The following is a 17539-nucleotide window of genomic DNA, read 5'->3' as shown; positions in this document are numbered from 1 at the left end:
ACATATTCCATTTCCAGGTAAAAGTCTATACATCAAAAGATTGTGAAGTGAGGCTTTTCAACTCCAGGTGAAAACTTGATTAAGGCTTTTTCCTGTCTCCGTTTTTAAAGTCTGCAGAGATTTCCAACCCCTTCCCATAGATGTGATTTACAGGGTATAGTTTGCACCTCCACCAATAATTCAATTTCCTCACAATGAAATAGTGTTTAACACACATGTCAACTTTTGGTGAAGAGACTCTTCCTGACTTAGTCTAGAGTTCTTCACTTCCTCAACAGAAGTGTAAATGTTTCAAGTGTCAATGACTTCAACACTTCACTTCTGCCATTGTCTGATTACCCCAGCTCTATTCACTGAAGTTCTCTTTAGATGCAAATGTAGGTCTAGTGACCCACCCACACAATCACATGAACAGTCCATGAATCTAGCCTGCATATCTACACCTTTGACATAACACAGCGGATATAAAAATGGGAAAATGAAAATATATTACTGTATTATCCTTAACAGCATCAGCACCCCAATATATCACCACAACAACAGTAGTTGGTCTCCTACAAAACGGGGATGAATCTGCATACAGGCATGTGGTGGGACAGCTTTCCTCCTGGTGCAGCAGCAACAACTTGGAACTAAATGCTCTCAAAACCATGGAGATGATAATAGACTTTAGGAGATCTCCCCCCCAGCACCTCCCCTTAACCATAAATGGATCCACAATAACCCAGATAGAGTCATTCAAGTTTCTTGGGTCCACGATCGCACACAACCTAAAATGGGATAACAATACGGCCACTATTGTCAAGAAAGCGCAACAGAGGATGTACCATCTACGCTGAAAAAGTTTGGCCTACCTCAAAATTTAATGGTGCAGTTCTATACTGCAATTATTGAATCCACCATAACATCATCTATGACTGTATGGTTCAGCTCCTGCTCAGCATTAGAAAAGGGGAGGCTGCAGCGCATCATCCGAACAGCGGAAAGGATAATTGGCTGTAGCTTACCTTCCCTGCAGGATCTTTACGCTAGCAGGTGTAGAAAGAGAGCAAACAAAATTGCCTCTGACCCCTCTCACCCAGCTCACTCCATCTTCCAGCGCATGCCTTCAGGAGTAAGATTCCGGTCAATCGCTACCAAAACCTCCAGACACAGGAACAGCTTTTTTTCCTCAAGCGGTAGCCATACTTAATGCTGAACCACGTTAGAGCTGCTAGGACTTAATAGTAATCAGCACAGAACTGTAAATGAACAATTCTCACATTGCTTACTGCCACTATACTTATAATGTCCTTCGCTTGTAATATACACACTGTCTGTCCTTGTATTGTTTTTGTTTGTGTTTGTTAAGCAACTGCCAAGACAAATTCCTTGTAGGTGCAAACTTAGGGCCTGTACACACTGAAAAACGCAGGCAAAAACGCAAGCGCATGCGTTTTTAAAGTGCCTGTAGTTTTAAAAACGCATGCGCTTTTGCCTGCGTTTTTTGTGCGTTTACGTTTTTCTTGTAATTGCTGATTGGCTAAAGAATCCTTTGTTTTTTTTCTAGTTTACATTTCAACAGGAATCAGGACATTGCAGAGTCTTCTGGGATACTGACTTCTGAAAAACGCAGGCAAAAACGCAAGCGCATGCGTTTTTCATGCGCTGCGCTTAAAAAAGCGCAGCAGGCACTGCGTTTGCGTTTTTTTAAAAACGCATCGCACCAGTGTGTACAAGTCATCACGATTTTCATTCTTTTTCAAAAGACCTTGCGTTTTTAAAAACGCATGCGTTTTTAAAAACGCAACGCAAGCGCAGCAGTGTTGGCGAAATAAAATTAATTCTGATTCTGATTGAGAAACACCGCTCTAAGACAAGTCATATAACTTCCATCCCCTTACAATGTGGGATGAAGATATACAGAAGCACTTGGCTTAGTCCTAGACCTGCCTTGCTGTATACTCCATCCCTATTGCCTGATAAAGCAGGGTCATTCCTACAAAACGCGTTGTACTGAAGCTTGGAGTATATAATTAATTATCTTGTTAATACAACATCGTTACTAATTTGTCTCTACTTGGAGGAGAGAAGTCCACCTCTCCCTCCTCTATTTTTAAACATTTTACCTTTTTTTTATCCTACTGGCGCCTCTGCTTACCTTTTCATTGATCATGTAAGTATGTTTTGGGTTATTTTTTTTTTTTCAATGAATGTTGCACCACTGTGTCAGACACATCAATAAGGTCCCCTTTATAAGGCCCTTGTCAACTTCATTTATTCTGCTGCAGATCGATTGTAGAATCAAAGTCATAGACCATAAGCAATGGAAAATGCTAAGAAATGCATATCTGTCAAATCATAATGTGACAGCAGATTAGCAGATAGAACAGGAAACCATCTCTTCCACCTGACATTATTTCTATCAGCCACAGAGCCCTTCACGGGTCTAGGAAAACATCTGTGCCGTGAATTGTACTTTAACACAAAGCTGCACATTTGTGACTGAAGCAGAGGCTTGTAGTGTTATTGGCCCTGTCAGGTAAGAATTACAGTTTCTTTTTTTCTTGTCTTACCTGCTAAGTTAATTTATGTTGCAGAGTTTCCACTTCCTGCTGACTGCATGAAATTCTGTGACCTCTTGCCAAAACTGCAGGAGTGTTGGATAATCTCTTCTCTGAAGTGCTCTGTAATTAACCCAAGAAGCTAAGGACGCCTTCCGCTCAATAAACCTTTCCATAAAATATGCAAGCTTACCCTGACTTTGATGGGAATCTGTGTGGATGACTCCACTCAATAATCAGAGTTGCTGGGAAGTTAAAGAGACACTGAAGCGAGAAAAAAAAATATAATATAGTGAATTGGTTGTGTACTATGAATAATTACTAGAAGATTAGCAGCAAAGAAAATATTCTCATACTTTTATTTTCAGGTATATAGTGTTTTTTCTAACATTGCATCATTCTATAATATGTGCACATTACACAACACTCAGCATTCAAAATGAGTCTTTCAGAGCAGTCTGTGAAGTAATGACCTCTCCTCTAGCAGAGGAAAAGTAAATACGGTAGTCCCGGAACAGTTGAGATAATAAAAGTCAGATAACAGCCCTCTCCACAACTAACTTAGTCGGAGAGCTTAATGGCTTGTTTGCATAGAGATAACAACTGGAGTTTCTCAACTCTTTCTGTACTGGAAACAATTACACTGATGTATCTGATCTTAATGTTTTATTTCTTAGCTGTGCTACACATACAAATCATAATATCATCATTTTTTTTTTCGCTTCAGTGTCTCTTTAAGGAAAATGAATACGGCTACCTCATAGAGCCATAGTAATCCGTGCCTTGCTCTGATGAGGAGCAGTCACATTGAAACAGCTGTATGCATGGATTGTATGTTGGATTAGTATGGCTCTGTAACATTAATACATTATAGGCTAACTCTGCACTCTAGCAGCTCTGTATGTGTTTAGAGACATGATTTGCATATTCAGAAGTGATGCATCATGAGGGACCTTTCTTGCTCATGTAAAGCTGGATACTTGCAAATACCTTCTGTTTCAAATTTATATTTAGCAGAGATTTTGTGTGTTTGTTTTATGGTCAGGTGCCCTATAAGCAGAGTTCCCCAACCCTGTTCTCAAGGCCCACCAACAGTACAAGTTTTGCAGAAAACTGCAACCATGCACAGGTGAGGTAATTCGTGTCTCAGCAGAGCTGATTATCTACCTCTGTGGATTTCCACAAAACATGCACTGTTGGTGGGCCTTGAGGACAGGGTTGGGGAACTCTGCCCTATAGTACTAGAATATTGCAGAGGAGTAAATACTGGAGAAACAGCCCTCGCAGCTACGGGTGGGCCATAGGCTGTGGTAGGCCTAATGAAACCCCCCCATAGCTGATGGGGATGAGTAAAGGGGTTGTGAATGTTTGGGGGCCCTATGATATTTGTAACTATGCTGTGCCCCTAAAGTATTGTATCATGCATGCTCTAAGTTAAAGGGAAATTCATAATTCTTGTTAAATCTATTTGGGAAATCCATAATTCTTAAAAGAAATGTACATATAAAATCATCATAAACATATATTGGCGCTTCACAAGTCTTTTGACAGTTTAATGTATTAACCCCCCTGGCGGTATGATATGTGCGGCTGCGCAGCCGCGGGAGGGTTTTTTCGCCATTTTTTTTTAAGCATGTAGCTAGCCTAGCGCTAGCTACATGCTTCCCCCCTCTCCGCGGCATCCGCCCGTCCCCTCCGATCGCCGCCGGCGCCGCTTGCCCATAAGGAAATCCCGTTCTGATCGGGATTTCCTTGAGGGCTTCCCCCATCGCCATGGCGACAAATGGAGTGATGTCACGACGTCACGGACGTCGTGACGTCACAGGGAGTCCCGATCCACCCCACAGTGCAGCCTGGCGGCGATTTGCCAGGCTGCGCAAGGGGTATGCGAGGGGGGCCTGTTTCCGCGGCGGGTAGCGGCGCATCGGCGGCGGCGATCAGAGCAAACACGCAGCTAGCAAAGTGCTAGCTGCGTGTTTGAAAAAAAAATTATGTAAATCATCCCAGCAGGGCCTGAGCGGCACCCTCCGGCAGCTTACCCCGTGTCACACACAGGGTTACAGCCAAGGAGGTTAAAGGTTCTATTTCCATTTCAATCTGCAGCCAGTTAAGGATTTTTAAAACACTCAGTAAGCTCAAATAGCTCTTCTTTGTAGTCATAAGCGAAGTTCAAATGCTGGTTTAAACTCCATTATGTGGCTGTTAGGGACCATCTCAGCCACGAACACATGTAGGAGCCCAGTGCTGTTGCCTAAATATCCTTTTGACACCAGACCTACTTACGAGCTCTTTGTTCTTCTTCTCATCTAGGCGCACAATAAAGAACTGCTTGTCATCCCTTCTACCCTGGGCTGCATTTGTGGCAAGGCCACAAAGGCCTTAGCCTAGGGCAACAGCAGAAAAGCGGAGGCCTGGCACTTAGGCAGATAACAGCCTGATACATGCCACTCTGCTTTAACAAATAGTTTGTTAAAGCAGAGTGGCATGTATCAGGCTGTTATCTGCTCATCATGGCAGGCGGCTACAGACTTGGTGGGCATCTTAAATGCAGAGTTGCAAGCAGGGCACCAGACTCAGCCCTCCAGGTTTCACTCCAGCGTTGAAACACAAACTCACTCTCTCACTCTCCAGCCGGGGCTTCTTATCCTGTGATTCACCATTAACATGCCGACACGTCATATGATGAGAGATGCTGGCTGGAGAGTGAGAGATGCAAAGTGGCAGACTGAAGAGGAAGATTCAGTGATTTGGGTGGAGTTTGGAGAGTTTAGTCACTGCTGCTCAGCTCTCCGGGGGAAGGAGGGGGGACCATCTTACTATCTAGCTATACTGAGCAAGGGAGCGTCTGGCTACCTATACTGAAGGATGGGGTTGTCATCTGGCACCTATACTGAAGGAGGAGGGGGGTGTCATATGGCTACTTAAACTGAAAAGGGGGCAATCTGGCTACCTATACTGAAAAGGGGAGAGGGGTCAACTGGCTACCACAACTGAAAGGGGGGGGGGGGGGTCAACTGGCTACCTATGCTGGAGGGAGGTGTCATCTGGCTACCTATACTGAAGGAGAGGTCCTCTGCCTACCTATACTGAAAAGGGGTGCTTTTAGCTACCTATACTGAAGTGGAGGGGAGTTATCTGGCTACCCAGGAAGGGGGGGGGGGGGAGTCTTCTGGCTTCCTATACTGAAAGGGGGGAGGGTCATCTGGCATCAGCACATTAGAAGCCAGAGACGCATATCTATGCCCCTGGGACAGGAATAGTCTTCCCACGGGGCGTAGATATACTGGCTCAGAACCAAGAACTGGTTAAAACACACCTGTAGCTTATTTATATTACAAAGCCATATAACCCAGTCAGACTTGACAAGATGAATACCTTTTCTGAAATAGAAGTCTTTCCCCACTACGGGCAACACAATGTTTGTGTAGCTCTGAACTCACCATGGGCTGCTTGCACCACACTATGGCACATATTTAATCAGGGCACATTGTGGTGATTAGTTAGCGAGGTCATGAAAAGTTTGCCTTGTACTCTGCCAGTGACAGCAAGGACACAGCTTAAGCCTGGGGGCGCGATGACTGCGGTCGCTCAATCCCATGACTTAATATCACGTAACTTCCAACACGCTGTCACAGCAATTGTTTATCAAGGCAGAAGGGACAGTCCATAGTAAATTGTACCATGTCCACCGAATCGAGAGCCAAGCCACAGTAGATGGGGTTCATTAACGTAATGCCTGAATGATTTGTTGTGCTTTTGTGTACAGCGCTGCAGGCAAAGCAAAATAACATATGCAAGAGAAAAACCAGGTGCATTTCCTTGTATCAATGCAAATTCATCCAACGGCAAGTCTTTAGGGCCAGTTCACACTGGCACTTTCTGGGAAACAGATCTGTGAAAACGGATCTGATTTCCATTTGAATTGATCCCTTTCCATTCTGTCGGTTTAGTTCCGTTTCCCCATATAACCCCCAGACCCCCATCACAAATGTAGATTTTTGTTGGCTAGAATGTCCGTTTTCTAGCCAGTGTGATTAAAGGATCTGTTTCCTATTGCCCCCAACGCAGTGCCTCAGCATCCGTTTCTGTTCCGCTGGGCTCAGCACCAAACTTGCGGTCCGTTCAGAGGTGCATGCTGAACAGATCCTTTCACACAGACCAATTTCGGTCCAATAAGCGAATAGGTTAACATTGGATCCGTTCATGTCCGTTACGATCCGTGAACCGTTTATTACTGCCAATGTGAATCGGGCCTTCTTTAGTGTAGGTCCCACCAATAAATTAATACAAATATGAGCTAGGTTTAACCCCATGGCTGCCATGAACAAGAGGGATTGGCAAAACTGTACCCTTCAATAAAAGCTATTGCAAAGATCCATCTTACCAGGGCTGTGAGAGGGTAAAATAAGGTTATAGTGGCATCAGCTTGTTTAAAATATAATATGCTGCCTCCTGCTGCTTTCCTCTGTTCCAGGGTGATCTTCAATGACCAGTCACTCATATCAACTGTTCAAAGTGCAACTCCCTTCTGTAATCACTACTGTTGCTTACAACTTCCCACCTCCATTCTCCCTTTCTTCCACAGCGTGCTTATTTGTCAGGATTGGCGGAGTGAATGAAGGAGATACTGTAAATAAGCATGAACTCTCATACAATAAGTATGAACTCTCCTACTTGCTCATTCATACCTGTGATCTGCTGCCCTGTAACTTACGCTCATTAGCATTTCCTGTTTCTCTGTAGCGTCCCAGCAGCTGAAGCTGCTGCAAATGTGTGATGAAGATTAGGACCTCTGTGCTCCTGATCTCAGCTTTTTACAGTAGAGATGCCAGGAGCCTGATTAGACTCTTGTGTGTCTCTGAAGATACTTTGATACACTATCATACCTCCCAACTTTTTGAGATGAGAAAGAGGGACACTTAAGCCATGCCACTGACACACCCCTGATCACGCCCCCATCGCACCCCTAGTCATGCATACCATAACGATTTCATGAGAAAAATATGTTGCTATATAATTAAAACTACACTAGTCCTTTCTATCCTGGTTCATTTTCCTTCATATTAACATTTTAAAATTAGTAATATATCCATTTAAAGGATGGGAATAAAGCTTAGAGTCAAACAAACATTTTTTGAGTAGATAAATATATATTTACATAGAAAGAGGGACAAAGTCCTGAAAGAGGGAGAGACAAGGCTCCCATACAGGGACTGTCCCTCCGAAAGAGGGACAGTTGGGAGCCTTGCACTATTAGTAAGCTATTCTTTAATATCTACCGTATTCATTGTCTCAGATTTTATACAGTATTTACTGAGAAAATTTGAAGTTTTGTTGCCTCTGTAAGCACCAGTAAAGATATTAGTGTATTTTTTATGAAAATACTAGCTGATTGCCGGGCGTTGCCCGAGTATGTATTTGGCTGGTGTTGGCCTTGCCCACTTTTTCTAACCCTAACACACAATTACTCAATTCCTAAATGACCTAGTTTGTGAGCTTTGTGGTCTTTGGCATCAATAATTTGCATTGAAATGAAACAAATCTGATTGGCCATGGCTCCACCCCCTTTTCTGAATTTGAACCCGTTACCCAATGACCAACTGTACCAGGTTTCGAGGCTGGTGCCATTAACAGTGCAAGAATGGCAGCAATTAAATATTCCCCTTGAAAATCAATAGGTGAATTTTGATTGTTTTTTTTAGGGTCCACCCACTTGTCTGAATATTAATTCCAGTCACTCAGTGACTAACTGTGCAAAGTTTGAGAACCCTACCATTAACAGTGTAACAATGGCTGCAGTTTACATTTTCCCAGTCAAATTTGTATTTGTTTCCGCCCACTTTTTGGTTATGGAAATAAAAAGTATCCTATATGTCAATCCAGGTAATGTACTATGTGTGTGCTGATTTTCATTCAAATCCGTTGTTGCATGATTGAGTAACAAACATTCAAACTTTCGCATTTATAATACCGTATTAGTGAGATTCATTTTAAAATCTTGACGGCATGATCATGTGACATACTAAATCGAAGATACTATATTCATTTCTTCAGGATCAGGATGTGTTTTTTCTTGACATATGCTAAAAATGTTTGGGCGTTTGAGAGTGAGTTCTTGGCAGTGAGAGGGTTAAAGTGAGAGGCTACCATTGTGGACCTGGTACTGCTACAAGAAAGCCCCACAGCTTGTCCTGGCTTTTCTGATCTGGAACCAATGTGGAGCCAATGATTTCTGAAAAAGCCAACCCCTGTCCCTAAAGCCCCGTCTACACGGGGAGATGTTGTGGCGATCCGGCGGCTCGATTAGCCGCCAGGTCGGCTCTTCCGCGTCCTATAGTGGAAAGTGGGTGGTGCATGTGTCAGTGTGAGACCAATGAGTAGTCAGGTCAGGTGCTGCTCTCTTCATGCTGCATGAACAGGTAAGCTGCTGCCTGATGTAAGAGAAGGTGTGGAAGCGCACACATGCCCAGCATCTCCTGTTACAGCCTGTTTCTGTATACCTGCACCAGTCATCTAAGTTACTGTACAGCATTGAATTCAGTTGTGTATAGCTGATAGCGACTGCTGTGGGCCTCATGGTGCAATCATTACCCAGTTCTACCATTGGAAATCACTTTTATTAACCACTTCAGGACTCAGCCTTTACCTCCCCTTAAAGGAAAACTTAAGTCAGGAAAAAAAAAAATGACATTTACTCACCCGGGGCATCCCTCAGCCCCCCGAAGCTGTATGGTGCCCTCGCAGCCCCGCTCCGATCGTCCTGTCCCCGCCGGCGGCTACTTCCGGGTTCGGCGACAGCCGCCGACAGGCTGGGAACGCGGCTGATTTTCCGCGTTCCCAGCCGCTATATCACCCCTCTATGCTGCTATCACCCCTCTATGCTGAGGGATGCCCCGGGTGAGTAAATGTCATTTTTTTTTCCTGACTTAAGTTTTCCTTTAAGGACCAGCGCTGATTTCTAAGATCTGTGCTGGGTGGGCTCTACAGCCCCCAGCACAGATCAAGTAACAGGCAGAGTGACCAGATCGCCCCCCTTTTTTCCCCACTAGGGGGATGATGTGCTGTGGGGGTCTGATCGCTCCTGCATGCGTGTGGGTGGTGGTGGGGGGGCACCTCAAACCCCCCTCCACCGCAGGATTCCCCCTCTCCCTCTTCTCCCTCCCTGCCCTGGAGATCGGAGGCTGCACAGGAACGGATCTGTCCTGTGCAGCCTCTAACAGGCTCCTGCCTGTCATGTGACAGCGATCCCCGGCCGCTGATTGGCCGGGGATCGCTGATCTAGTACAACACTGCTACTGTTAGCAGTGTTGTAAAAATGTAAACAAAGCGGATTATTTCTGCTTGTGTTTACATTTAACCTGCGAGCCGCGATCAGCAGCCCGCAGGCTATTCACGGAGCCCCCCGCCGTGAATTGACAGGAAGCAGCCGCTCGCGCTCGCGGCTGTTTCCTGATTAATTAGCCTGCAGCCGGCGACGCAGATGTGCGTCGCTGGTCCTGCAGCTACCACTTTGCCGACGCGCGTTATGAGCGGGCGGTCGGCAAGTTGTTAAATCTATTGTGCAAATTCTGCAATGTTTCTGTTTACTGCTGTATTGGCAGGACACATGTTAAAGAGACTCTGAAGCGAGTGTAAATTCTCTTTTTTAACCTGTATTCATGTTAAGCCCCATAAGCCCAGCTAAACCGCCGCTATCCCGCTGCAAAACGAGGGGTTAATACCCCCCAAATCCCCTCCGTGGTGCCCGGGGAGTGCTTCCTGATTGAGGCAGAGCTACAGCCATAAGCTCTGATTCAAGTGCGTAAATCCCCACTGATCGCAGCCTCTCCCCGCCCCTCTCAATCTGCCTTCACAGAGAGGGGCGGGGAGAGGCGGAGATCCGTGCGGCCATTGACACGCATAGAGGCAGAGCTGTAGCTCATAACTCTGCCTCCATGAGCAGCAAAATCCACGACCAAGAAAGTCGTGGATTTTGCAGGGGGAATTTGGGGGGTATTAACCCCTCGTTTTGCCGCGGGATAGCGGCGGTTTAGCTGGGCTTATGGGGCTTAACATGAATACAGGTTAAAAAAGAGTCTTCAGAGTCTCTTTAAGTCCCGCCAGTGTAGGGTATCGGAGCTATTCATGTTACCAAAGTGAATGGCTTCACTTGATTGGCTGCCTGGTTTAGAGAGACTGAATTATCGACCAAATAGCAGCACTTTGGAATTTAACTGTTTCTGCCACTAGAGATGTTGGCACCAATAGGAGAATAGGAGGGGAAGGTTCTGTCCTCCTGATTGTTCCCAAATGCGGAAATACTTTGCTTCTCCTCCTTTAGGACCTAGGGGGATACGAGAGGGCATTTGTTGCCACAAGGAAGTGTCCTCTGCATTTATGTACTTGAGTCTGACAGTTTCTGTTACAGTAAACTTCTGATATAGTAAACTGCTGATATAATACTACTTTTCCCAGTTCCTTGGAGTTTACTGTAAAGGGATTCTACTGAATATATATTGAATGTTTCCCTTCTTAAAGGAGAACAAAAACAGTGTACTCGCACATCTAAAATCAGAATCAGAATCCTTTTATTTTGCAAAGCATGATTGTGTCTTGCCCGGAATTGGTTTTATCAACACAGGGCACCTTGAACACTTCTTTTCACAGACACACTGACAGTAGAAAAGAAAACAATACGTTACAGCAGCAGCAAAACAAAAACAGTGCAAGAACGGTGAAAAAACTCTCCAACAGACACAGTGACATTGCAAAACAAATAAAAAAACAAGACAAAAAACAGAATAAAAAGAATTAAGTAAGAATAGCACTTCTCATAACATGGGGTGTGGCAACTAAGGAGGTGCTTATCTAAGAGGGGGGGGGGGGGGAGGCGAGGAGAAGGTGTTCAAGAGTCTCACTGCTGTAGGGAAGAAAGTTTCTCTGTGCCTTGATGTCCTGGTGGGGATGGCCTGGAATCTGTGACCCGATGGGAGCCATTGGAAGGAACGATGGCCCAGATGTGACGGATCATTGGCAATCCTTGTTGCTCTGGAACACATCCTGGCATTATGAATGAGCTCCAGTGGAGGAAGGTGTTTCCCAATTATTGGCTCTGCTGTTCTGATGACCCTCTGAATTTTGAATCTGTTGCTGGCAGTGGCACCAGCATACCAGACAGGAATGGAAGAGCAGAGGATAGACTTGATAGTGGGGGAGTTGGAAGGACTTTAAAATTTCTTGGGCCATGCTGAACTTCTTTAATTGATGCAGAAAGAAAAGTCTCTGCTGGGCCTTCATTTGGGTTGAGATGGGGTTGGCTTTCCGGTTCAAGTCATCAGGGATGGTTGTGCCCAGGAGCCGGACACTGGAAACTTTTTTAACTTCGGACCCGTCGATATGGATTGGATAGGGGTTGGTGCTCTGCCTTCTGAAGTCAATGACCATCTCAACGTTTTTGTGGTATAAAGCACCAGCTTGTTCTTCCTGCACCAGTGGCAGATACTTTCCACCTCCTGGAGGTAGGCCTGTTCATCATTCTTACTAACAAGGCCAACAATGGTGGTATCATCAGCACATTTTATGACCTTAATGGAGTTAACTTTGGATGTGCAGTTGTTTGTATAGAGCAAAAGGTGACAAGACTCATCCCTGTGGGGCTCCGGTGTTAGTTATTATTGGTCTGGAGGAGATGTCGCCCAGCTTCACAATCTGAGACCTGTCCGTAAGGAAGTCCGTGATCCAGCAGCAGAGGGTGGGGTGGACACCAAGTTCCACGAGTTTGTTATGCAGTATACGTGGACAGATGGTGTTGAAGGCCAAACTGAAGTCCAAAAGGAGCATTCTGGTGTATGAGTCTTAAAAAAAATTCTGTTACCCCAAAATCACAAGTAAAGAATCTCAGCAGAGTTATGAAAACACTCTTTGTGGGAGTGTACTCTTTCTACTCCCCTCCTCTCAAGTGTCTGCCTTTTTCTGGCATCTGTAAACATACATGGCTTATACAGAGCACAGCAGGTAAGAGGCAAAGAAAATATTTTATACATGAGAATAGCAGCAGTGCACCACTCTGACCTGATCTTTTCAGAATAAACAAAAGGCAGAAACTTGTCCTGTGTCAGACAGGAGAACAATTTATTTATCGTAAGGTATGGGATTTCAGCCTTACCATTTTAAAACCAGTAGTGTCCTATTTTTGTGAGAGAAGATACACTTTTTAAAAGGAGTTATCCTTTAATGTGAACCCACTGGCAGCAGCTGCAGTCTTCTAAAGTGGTATACAGTGCCTAGTTAATGCAAAATGTTTCAGTTGTGTAATACATTTTTTGCACTTTTGAATTCTAGAGTAATTTAGCCCAGCATTAGAAGTTTAGCAGGGTTTGGGGTGTAAAAGCCAATTTCTGTTTCAAAATTTTTATTGATAGTTTTTCATTTAACATTGTATAAAGGTTGTGCAAGGAAAACTTGCAAAATAAGTCAGGGTACAACATTGAATAACTAATATACAGTAGTATTGTAAAAGCCAATTTCAATGTGAGTGAAGCATGAGCAGAAGAACATTGGCCACCACCTCTTTTCAAATGATTGTTGTCTGTGGGCATCATATTGTTAGAGTTGCTACATCTTCACTAGTGGCTAAATAAGACAATAGTAGCATGGCATTTCTTGCCACGTTTGTCGCAGATAAAACGTGAATCGGTTGGCGCAGTCTTTTCTGCTTTAAATTTTCGAGCCAGACTTCGTCATGTCTTTTCATGCCAATACTTAGGTCTTGACACCATATGGGTCTAATTTCAGCATGTTTCTCCTTGCTTCCAGTATTAACGTCAAAGCAATCCATTTTACACTTAATAGTCTTTGAACAGTAGCATAGGTGGTCCCACTGGTCTTTTTGCATGTGCAATTTGACCCAACAGAACTTGCCTTAGTAATATTTCTGGGTTCGTTCTGCAGATGAACTCAGCCAGCTGAGTCTTTTCTGTTTGAGGATTGCCATGATACTGGTGCAGTGTATCTTTGAGAGACCAGCCTCATTGCTCATTTTGTCCTTCCACGAGACTCCCAAAATAGATCTAAGACAATGCATGTGGAAAGCATTCAACTGGTGTTCTTGTTTGGCATGTGTTGTCCACGTACAAAAGAGTGCTCAGAATGCAAGTTTGGTACACGAGGACTTTGGCAATGGTACGTTTTTTGTTTCTCCAAACGTGAGCATGAAGCTTCCCAAAAGTTTATGAGGCCTTGCCAATGCAAGAGTCTATTTCTTTGCTATTGGATAGTGCAGATGTTGTTGTGGAACCAAGATAACAAAAATGATTAACAACTTCAAGAGAGGCACTGTCCAACGTGATGTTGGGCTGCCAGTTTGTTCCTTGAACTATAATGACGGCCTTTCTGGTGTTGACATTCATAGAAAATAGTTGACAGGCACTACTGAATCTCGTAATAAGTTTCTGGAACTCCTCAGAGATTGCATCAGAGTGCAGCATCATCTGCATATAGAAGTTCTCTGGCGATTAGATCCTGATGTTTGGTCTTTGAGTTTAGGAGACTGATGTTGAAGAGCTTTCTATCTTTTCTAGAGTGCAGGTGGACTCCCACAGTGCAATTTTTGAAGGCCACTAGTAGCAATGCCAAGAAAAAGATTCCAAAGAGCATGGGCACTACACGCAGCTCTGCCTAATGCCATGATTTTGATTGAATGGTTTGGATGTTTCATCATCAAATGTTACACAACCTTGCATATCATTGTGGAAAGCTTTAGTCAAAGAACGCAGAATCATCGGGCACTTGATTTTATCAGGCACATCATAGAGCCCTTTGCGACTTGCCGAAGCCTTTTAAAGAGGAACTCCAGTGAAAATAATGTAATAAAAAAGTGCTTCATTTTTTTTTTTTAACAAATAGGTTTTATTGAGTTTTACAAAGTCGACACAAATACAACACATGGCAAGCATATCATGTCAATACATACCATATAAGACATGGTTACATATTATTAGACATTACCCGCCAATACCCCTACCAACCCCTCCCCTCCCTTTCCTCTCTCGTTACAATAATTATGTATAAATGATTTAGTCAGTGTTTTCCCACTGTAAAATCTTTCCTCTCCTTGATTTACATTCTGACATTTACCACATGGTGACATTTTTACTGCTGGCAGGTGATGTCAGTGAAAGGAGATGCTGCTTGCTTTGTTTGCAGTTGGACCCAGCTGTAAACAGCTGTTATCTCCCACAATGCAATGAGGTTCACAGGCAGGAAACTGTCAGGACCATGGTCTTGACATCCCACTGTGGGAGGGGTTTCACCACAATATCAGCCATACAGAGCCCCCTGATGATCAGTTTGTGAAAAGGAAAATATTTCTCATGGGAAAGGGGGTATCAGCTACTGATTGGGATGAAGTTCAACTCTTGGTCACGATTTCTCTTAAGTTCTACAAAGGCCATACAGAGTGGCCATATAGAGGAGAGAATAGAAGAATAATCCATATTGAGAGTATCCCTGGACAGCTGATCCCCATCAGCCACTTTGTTACTTCTTTTTTTACTCTACAGAATTTAATGTCAGGCTCATGCCATCTGATAGAGAGCTGCTTGAGAATTGATCAAACTGCTACTTCCGTAAGCTCCTCCCCCTGCTCACTTGACAGTAGTTTGCCTTATGGCCAAATCTTCTTTCAGTTGATAAACTGTCTCAAGTTGTTTCAAAATCCATCAGCTATAGGGAAAAAAGGGTGGTGATATAGGTTACTGGCAGATTCAGTCTAACTGACTAGAGTTATGTTAGGAAAAGTGGCAGGGTCCTAACTGCAGGTGATATGGGCTCCGGCCTGGAGATGTGAAGGAGAAAATGCAGAGGCCTGACTAGAGGTGTGACTGAAGGAGCGATCGGGGGCCTGACTGAACGTGTGACAAGAGAAATATCAGAGGTGTAACTGCAGATGCAGAGTTGTGTGTGCGTTACTCAAATATGTAAGCCCAAGAATAGTCCCTCTTTCTTTTCTCAGAAACTGAGGGGTATGTCTGGACTGTATTGGGCAAAATGTAAAATCCAATTTGTCAAAAACACCTGGCTGAAATAAGATGGGGTAGCCACAGTGAATTGTTTTTTATGGTTTGGATCAACATTTTTTGTTTTATGATGTACTCCATGTATGTGCCTGTTCGCCCTGAATCTGTATGCGTCATTTATATGTTACAGGTGTCATTATTCTCCCATAATGCTCTTGAGAGATAGATCAGGTCAAGCTGCCGGCAGTGTTGTGTGGCTGGACTCTTTGTGGCCACAGGAAAAGCTGGACAGAATTACCAAGGGAGACATTTAAGACATGGTGTATTTCATCTCTGTACTGTATTTTGCTGTACATCTGAAACTCAGATATAAAATAACAGAGATTTGCTATGTTTGCACACAGGCTGAGAGAGAAAGTGTGTTTTGAGTTTGTGGCCAGAGAGGCAGTGCAGCGTTCATACTCCCTTCTCACAGAAATCACCCACTTGTACACAAACCGGCTATTTGCTGAGCCAGCAGGTCTGGCTGTTACTCACGGCTGTGACCCTGTTATCACACTCAAGACTCCCGCCTGGATGAGGTAGGTCGCAGGCTGCTCCGTCTGGCTCACTTATATGGGGATTGGGTGCATATAACCTTCTATGGGTACACAAGGTGGGTAGATGGGTCTGCAGCAGTCACACAAGTATCTCTGTAGTTCCTGTTATTAGAAACATTACATATTCTTGTGGTGGCACCTACATGGCAAACAGGGCAGAACTGAGGAACAGCTATGGCACAGGTCTTCTCCCCGATCCTCTCTAATAATGTTCTAATCCTCTGTACCAGTTCCAATTCCTGGTTATAAATATAGGGGTGTACTTATGTTTGCTACATGAAAAACGGAATGAAGATCAAATATTTGTACACTGAAATAGAAAACACTTCACGTTGTGTGGTGATTTTTGACATGATTGTACATACTGTACACCTGTGAATATTCATAGATGTCCGCATCCCTATAATGATCTGCTGCGGGTGACTGTTCAGATGAGGAGATCCTGCAACCTTACTCCTACATATTCTGCACAGTGTGGTTACATTTGGGGCTGTCACAAGTCTTGTATCACCCGACACTCTGCAAAGCCAAAGATGAGAAGAAGAAGTGAAAGAAACAGATGGGGAGGGTTGAGGTTAATTACAATTTTTATAACAAAAACAGGAACTTGACTGTAATCGTCAAGTTTTCTTTAAAAAAAATGGCTTAAAAGAAGGAGTCTCATATGTGTTTGTAAAGCCTGAATCTCCACTCTGAGGCTGGAAACACACTCAGCAGAAACGCCAGCGTTGTGGAAAACGCTGCTTTGCCTGCAATGGTAGTCAATGGGCCGCATCAAAAAACGTATATGCGTTTTGTATGTGTTTCCTAACATGCGTTTTTAAAAATGCTGTTTTTGTTGCATATGTTTTAAAAACTCACATAATGAAAGTCAATGGTAAAGCAATGTAATATGTTTTGTATGCGTTTATCATGCGTTTTATGTGCGTTTTAAAAAAAAGTTTTCTGATGTGTTTACGCTTCCTGTTGTCTCCCTAGTGATTTGCATAAAACGCAATAGAAAAACGCATGGAAAACACATACAAAACGCATATGTGTTTTGTATATGCAAACCGCAAATGCGTTAAAATGCACGAAAAATGCACATGCGGAAAAAAAGGCACTAAAAACTCACTACAAATGCAAAAACGAACATGACAGAAAACGTGACCTTTCATGCACTGCCAAGTGTGCACCCAGCCTGAAGCTATCTAACAGTGAAGCTTTACCAGTCTGGAACTTCTTTTTATCTTGTTATTTGTCCGTCTTCCTTCTTTTTTTAATTAGCTGCATACACGCTGTCAGCGTAGCGCATGCGCCACCGTGCTATGCGCCAGCAGCTTGTATGTGGCTAATTGAAGAGAGGCGGAAGACGGACGGACAAAGTGACACAGGACAGGTAATATGTAAATGCACATATACA

The 17539-nt window shown here is 43.8% G+C and overlaps 1 protein-coding gene across 4 annotated transcripts in view; it reads left to right on the top strand.

Moving 5' to 3' along the window:
* Positions 1–17539, top strand: part of ADA2 (adenosine deaminase 2) — a 92744-nt gene that overhangs the window by 14960 nt on the left and 60245 nt on the right. The window contains exon 1 of one of the 4 annotated variants that reach the window (XM_068277256.1): positions 16035–16119. The exons of 2 other annotated variants lie outside the window; for them this stretch is intronic. In XM_068277256.1, the coding sequence (XP_068133357.1) occupies positions 16115–16119 (5 nt within the window). In that variant the 5' untranslated portion in view covers positions 16035–16114. Of the gene's footprint in view, positions 1–16034; positions 16194–17539 lie in introns of those variants that run through there. One more of the 4 variants, XM_068277260.1, reaches the window with a different exon arrangement.

Source organism: Hyperolius riggenbachi, chromosome 3 (genome assembly GCF_040937935.1).
Source record: "Hyperolius riggenbachi isolate aHypRig1 chromosome 3, aHypRig1.pri, whole genome shotgun sequence".
Taxonomy (NCBI): Eukaryota; Metazoa; Chordata; class Amphibia; order Anura; family Hyperoliidae; genus Hyperolius; species Hyperolius riggenbachi.
The sequence above is the reverse complement of the archived record's forward strand: the minus strand, read 5'-3'. Positions and strand labels throughout refer to the sequence as shown.